Raw genomic sequence first — 7093 nt, forward strand, 5'->3', positions numbered from 1 at the left:
ATACCAAACTAGAACGTCGCTGTGCTCAGTGCTCAGTATTCAAATCCACTTCCTGAGGGACAGAGGCTATCATCTTTCCCCATGTAAAAATGTGTTTGTCATGTATGCCACCCCCCACCACCCACACCTTTTATATTAATATCAGTAGGATAGGGTTGTGTGTCTGACTTGCTTTGGGTTTCACTTCGGTTCTCAATAGATTTCATTTTTATCAAAGCCTTGCATGGTTATGGTATTTATTTTTAGGTAAGACATATTTTTTTCCCCTCCATATCCCAACCCCGTTAGACAGAGTTGTGTCCCAAGTGGCACTCTATTCATTTTATAGTGCACTTCTTTTGATCAGGGCCCTCTGATCCAAAGTACTGCACTTTAAAGAGAATAGGGTGCCATTTGGGACATATCCTAAATTTCACACCATGTTCACATACTGTATCTCTATTCCAGGTAATACAGTCATTTTCACTTCACAATCACTTCTATGCTAAATGCCTTATTTCTTCCTTTGCCAATTATTCAGGGGTTTGAAAAAGGTACATACTGTATGTTCATAGTATATAGGTTTTGTCTCAAATGACACTCTACTCCCTATATAGTGCACAACTTTTGACCAAAGCCCCTCGCCTCAACCAGAGCCCCCCACCCCCACCAGAGCCCCTCCCCCACCAGAGCCCCCCACCCCCACCAGAGCCCCTCCCCCCACCAGAGCCCCCCCCACCCCCACCAGAGCCCCCCTCCCCCCACCAGAGCCCCCCCCACCCCCACCAGAGCCCCCCTCCCCCCACCAGAGCCCCTCCCCCCACCAGAGCACCCCCACCAGAGCCCCTCCCCCACTAGACACCCTCCTCCCCAGAGCCCCCCCCCATCAGAGCCCCTCCCTCCACCAGAGCCCACCCCACCAGAGCCCCTCCCCCATCAGAGCCCCAATCCCCACTAGAACCCCTCCCCCCCACCAGAGCAGAGCCACTCCCCCCAACAGAGCCCCTGGTCAGAAGTAGTGCACTATATAGTGCGTATAGTGTCATTTGGGATGAATGACAGATGTTGGATCTTCATTTTACCTATAGTATATTGTCACAGCAAAATAGTCCTGCAGCAACAGGATTTGAACGTTTAGTCCATAATGATGCTTGATCAGTGGTTAGGCTATTAGGTGGCCAAAAGTAGGCTACATGAAAAAAGCAATACTGTTAATATAACTTGTGTGTTAGTGTGGGTTTTCAGTGAATTTATGTGTAAATCACAAAGGTCATCTGCATTTCTCAGCAACAAAAGAGTGATCAAATTAAGATCCTAACTCTGTAGCATGAGCCAGCACTGGCCCTTGTGAAATGAGTGGGTGGATGGAGAGAGATATAGAGATCTAGAGGCCCCTTTGATCAGTTTCTTACACAGGATCATGGGAAGTGGCAACAACATATGCTCAACTCTGCTGCTGCGTCAATAATGAGATATATCAGTGTATATCAGAAATAGACACACAAAAAGAAAGAGTATTTCAGTGACTGCTTATACAAGAAAGACCAATGAGGAGGAGCTGGATATGACATAAACTCATGGTTTGACAGTTGCTGCTGTAAGCAACAGGCAGGGTAGTCACCAGAGAAGCATGCTAGAATGGACAAAAGTGACAAAACTCATTCATAGCTAATAAGCAAGCATGGTTTCTCGGGTTAGGGTTTGGGTTAAGGCCAATCCTAGACTAAGGGTTAGGGTTAGTTATCAAATCTGCATTTGTGAATAGAAGGCATTGTACTTCCATCTTCTCCAGCATGGCCGGATAGTGATGACCCACAGACAGACAGTAGTTCCACGGCTACACTGGCTCACCACAGGCCCTGGTCTCATCTTCACCCAGGGAAGATTGTGTTCACTTTGACATTAGAGCCATTGATCCACAGTCTCCTATACCCTTAATATGAGAGTCTGGTCGATACGCCCCATATCATCTACAGCCCATTCCCTTGGTGCCTTCTCTTGTCTGGAGAATAGTGACTCCATTCCAGGGCAGCGTTCCAAATGGTACCCTATTCCCTACATAGTGATATGGGCCATGTTCAAAAGTAGTGCACTATGTAGGGAATAGGGTGCTATTTGGGATGTATACTAAGAGATGACAATAATAGAGATGTCTGCTGAGATGACCTATTATTGTCATCTCTTAGTCTGCATGTCTTGTGTCTGCATGTCTTGTGTTGCTGTTCCGGAAGCCCAGACTCGACACAATCTGATAACTAATCAACCCTCTGTATTTCCAAGTATTTTGGTGGCAGCATCATGTTATGGGTATGCTTGTCACCTGCAGGGACTGCGGTTTGTCAGGATCAAAATAAATATAAAAGGAGCAAAGCCCAGGTAAAAAGTGCAGAAAACCTGCCTCAGTCTTCTGAATACCTACTGGGATAGAGTTGTATTTTTCAGTGGGACAATGAACACATTAAAATAACAAAGACTTAAATCTCCTTGAAAATCAGAGACAGGGTTGAATATTGCTGTCCATATTTTGATTCCCAACCAAACTTACAGAGTTTGAGTAATTCTGACAAAAACAATGGATATATGTTGCCCTAAGAGCTGTGCAGGGTTGGTAGAATCTCATTAGAAATGATCCACAGCTGTAATTGCTGCCAAAGTTGCTTCCACCAAGTATTAACTCTGGGGTGTGAAGACATACAGTTGAAGTCGGAAGTTTACATACACTCAGGTTGGAGTCATTAAAACTCGTTTTTCAACCACTCAACCACAAACTATAGTTTTTGCAAGTCGGTTAGGACATCTACTTTGTGCATGACACAAGTAATTTTTCCAACAATTGTTTACAGACAGATTATTTCACTTATAATTCACTGTATCACAATTGTAGTGGGTCACAAGTTTACATACACTAAGTTGACTGTGCCTTTAAACAGCTTGAAGAATTCCAGAAATTATGTCATGGCTTTAGAAGCTTCTGATAGGCTAATTGACATAATTTGAGTCAATTGGAGGTGTACCTGTGGATGTATTTCAAGACCTACCTCCAAACTCAGTGCCTCTTTGCTTAACATCATGGGAGAATCAAAAAGAAATCAGCCAAGACCTCAACAAGTCTGGTTCATCCTTGGGAGCAATTTCCAAATGCCTGAAGGTACCACGTTCATCTGTACAAACAGGTACGCAAGTATAAACACCATGGGACCATGCAGCCATCATACCGCTCAGGAAGGAGACCTGTTCTGTCTCCTAGAGATTAACGTACTTTGGTGCGAAAGTGCAAATCAATCCCAGAACAACAACAAAGGACCTTGTGAAGATGCTGGAGGAAACAGGTACAAAAGTATCTATATCCACAGTAGAACGAGTCCTATATCGACATAACCTGAAAGGCCGCTCAGCAAGGAAGAAGCCACTGCTCCAAAACCGCCATAAAAAAGCCAGACTACGGTTTGCAACTGCACATGGGGACAAAGATCGTACTTTTTGGAGAAATGTCCTCTGGTCTGATGAAACAAAAATAGAACTGTTTGGCCATAATGACCATCGTTATGTTTGGATGAAAAGGGGGAGGCTTGCAAGCCAGAAAACAACATCCCAACCATGAAGCACGGGGGTGGCAGCATCATGTTGTGGGCATGCTTTTCTGCAGGAAGGACTGGTGCACTTCACAAAATAGATGGCATCATGAGGAAGGAAAATTCTGTGGATATATTGAAGCAACATCTCAAGACATCAGTCAGGAAGTTAAAGCTTGGTCGCAAATGGGTCTTCCAAATGGACAATGACCCCAAGCATACTTCTAAAGTTGTGGTAAAATGGCTTAAGGACCACAAAGTCAAGGTATTGGAGTGGCCAACACAAAGCCCTGACTTCAATCCTATAGAAGATTTGTGGGCAGAACTGAAAAAGCGTGTGCGAGCAAGGAGGTCTACAAACCTGACTCAGTTACACCAGCTCTGTCAGGAGAAATGGGCCAAAATTCACCCAATTTATTGTGGGAAGCTTGTGGAAGGCTACCTGAAATGTTTGACCCAATTTAAACAATTTAAAGGCAATGCTACCAAATACTAATTGAGTGTATGTAAATTTCTCACCCACTGGGAATGTGATGAAAGAAATAAAAGCTGAAATAAATCATTCTCTCTACTATTAATCTGACATTTCACATTCTTAAAATAAAGTGGTGATCCTAACTGACCTAAGACAGGGAATTGTTACTAGGATAAATGTCAGGAATAGTGAAAAATTTGTTTAAGGTGTATGTAAACTTTTTTTTCATTATTTGTTATTAATTTCAGAAATGTTCTATCCTTTTTCCTTCACTTTGAAAATGTTAAGCAGGTTGTGTAGGAAAAAAATTGAATTATTCCTTTTTAAGATTTAATTTTAAATCAGCAAAATGTGACAACTGTGCAAGGAGTTTGTAGACTTTTACTAGGCACTGTAGGTGTGTATATGTGTCCTTCAGCAGTCATAACCGCAGACAGACAGGCAGGTGGATGTCAGTGATAAGGCCCCTGCAAGATCTTGCAGCAACTAACTACAGCTCGGAAAGAACACCCTGTTCTTTGGCCGAAGTGTTGGTAAAAAAAAAACACAGCAGTAGAGATGAGTGTGCGACTTCCTTTAGAGCACTGAAAGGAACCAGGACTCTGGTCAAAAGTAGTGCACCAAATAGGGAATAGGGTACTATTTTGGAAGCAACCCATGAATTCTCTCAAACGGCTCCTGTCACCAAACGTTTTATTTATTCTGGCAAAACCTTTCAAAAGCTACTTAGTGTAATAACAGAGCAAAGCTGTCCAGACAGCATCAGGGCCGATGTATCAATTTTCTATTGATTAGGCTCATAAGGAGGAAATATGAGGAAACGTTGCATCTGTTTATCAGCAATTTCTGTAAAATGTGGTAAACACACAAACCAAGCAGACATGACACACAGAAACACTAGACTCAAGACAATGGGATGACACTGTTCGTCAGTTCCTCTCCTCTCGTTAGTATGTATGTTTGAGATTGACTGACTATAATGCAGTCGGACTGCTCAGAATCACTGATCTACAAATCCACTTGCATCCCGAAAAACGACTCATTATGTGATCAAGATGAGTGATTCTGCGCCTCGCCTTCCTCCAACTGATCCCTTTGAACGTGCTAATTTATTGCAAGGCCCGTTTGTCCATGTGAGTCATGCAACCCCAAACTGTCCCCTTTGATCCTGAACAGAACTGACCTTTGACCTCTGAGGAGAACTGGGCAGAGTGTCGCGTCGCGAAGAGCTGTAGCTCTCTGTTCAGGTCGCACAGAGTCAGATCGATGTCCCACGACTGCAGTCCTGTTAATACACAATAACAAATGTAGCATGATGAGCTGATATAAGGTTTACTGTTGTTACTGTAACACATTACTGTTGGAGTGGAGGGGCCTGTCTAGGGTCTGATTTCTATTCCGTGACCTAATGAACATGACCCTGCTGGTTGTTATTGCTCCTTGGCACTGATTGGTAGATTTCTACTAATAGGCTGGAGAGAGCACACACCTGGCTTTCACCATCTTAATCAACCACTGAATCAAAGGCATGGATTAAAAACCATTAAACACCATGGCCTTCGAGCACTGAGCTGATAACCCCTAATGTACAGTAACATCGGACAATTACTGGGTTGGCAAATATCCTCTTGTAGGAAGAGGATTGTTATTAATATTGGCAGTTATATGATGAACCTTATTACGCCCCCTGTAAACAGTGAGCTACTCAATATGCAAGCCGTTTCCCTGAATGATGCCAGTTCTCATTTAATAGAGTGTCCATTGGGACAGGAAGAGACATCAGGGCAGAGTTTGTTTTTTGTCTTGATTGGACAGTGTATTGCCTCCATGCACAACCGTATTCTATTCAACAACCCATCACAGTTTTCTCTACAATTATTTAACATCATATTCACATCATGTTTTTTTGTCTGGAATTATTTCCGGTCATCTATATTCCAGTGTTTCAGATAACCCAGTAGGGCCTACTGATTGCACATTTGCAAATTCTTAGTTATTCTAGCCAACTGCAATAACTATGGAGAATAATCCATTGCAAACTATAAAGAGTAATTCAACCCTTTATACCAGAAACCACTCAGGATATCACATACAGTGAATAGTTTCGTGTTCCGTATTGCTATATTCAGCCATATAGGGGGCTATACATCTGGTGCAGTGCCCTCTATGTATGCATTACCAAACAGCTCTGTTCAATGTGAAATCCAACCCCCTCATGCAGTAGCCTACGTAGCGTCATCCGCTCCCTTTTTGATCCGCTGCAACGGATGAATTAGATGACAATATTCCTAACAAAGTCACAGCTTGTTTCTAAAAAACGATTTGGTTTGATTTTTGTCGTACATTTGAATATTGCAAGTGCAGGCCAATGCATAGGGGTCAAGCCTCTAACATCTAAACAAACTACATTTTTACATAAAACAAAATCTTTGTGGGCAATCTTGAACTTCAACAGTTTAGAAAGATGTGATAAGACTTATAATACCCACTCAAGTAGCCCACTCACCCTGTTGTATGTGTTTTTTGGCAGACTGAAGGTGGTGGTCCGTTGAGATTTCTCCGATAACTATCAGCATATAAAATCTCCCGTGGTTAAACGGCGGTCTGGTGCTATGGTGCTGTCCACGGTGCTGAAAAGGTAGGGCGGGCTCGCGCTGCTCCTCCGGCTCTCCTGGCGCTACAGAGAGCGATGCTGCTGCCACGGGGATTTCCATGGCAACAGCACGACGAGCGGAAGCTGGGTCCTTTTCCATCTCCATGACAACTGCATCCGGTGGCAGAACAGTGCATGAGGGATGGCTGGGGGGAGTACCAGTGGGTGTGGCTCGTGAGAGGGACGCGATTTGATTGGTGCAGGGTTATGTGGCTATTTGATGTCACAGCACGCCATTGGCCAAATCCGACATGGGGATTATGATAATGTTTATCAAGTTTATCTGAATCGACTGTCTTGCATAGGTAGTGGTTGTGATGATGATGAATATGATGATGAATATGATGATGATGATGAGAGTGGTATGCCACATGGTCCTCCTCATTTGTTACATCAATAAGTTAGTTAACATAG

At 43.3% G+C, this 7093-nt stretch overlaps 1 protein-coding gene across 1 annotated transcript in view; it reads right to left on the reverse strand.

Annotated features, from left to right (window-relative positions):
* The window catches only part of map1aa (microtubule-associated protein 1Aa), a 68077-nt gene extending 61274 nt beyond the window's left edge, over positions 1–6803 (reverse strand). The window contains exons 1-2 of the mRNA XM_055921788.1: positions 6533–6803; positions 5210–5311 (exon numbers count right to left, since the gene is read on the reverse strand). Coding sequence (XP_055777763.1) covers positions 5210–5311; positions 6533–6785 — 355 coding nt within the window. The 5' untranslated portion in view covers positions 6786–6803. The remainder of the gene's footprint in view (positions 1–5209; positions 5312–6532) is intronic.
* Between the last annotated feature and the right edge of the window lie 290 nt (positions 6804–7093).

This window comes from Salvelinus fontinalis, chromosome 4 (genome assembly GCF_029448725.1).
Source record: "Salvelinus fontinalis isolate EN_2023a chromosome 4, ASM2944872v1, whole genome shotgun sequence".
Lineage (NCBI taxonomy): Eukaryota > Metazoa > Chordata > Actinopteri > Salmoniformes > Salmonidae > Salvelinus > Salvelinus fontinalis.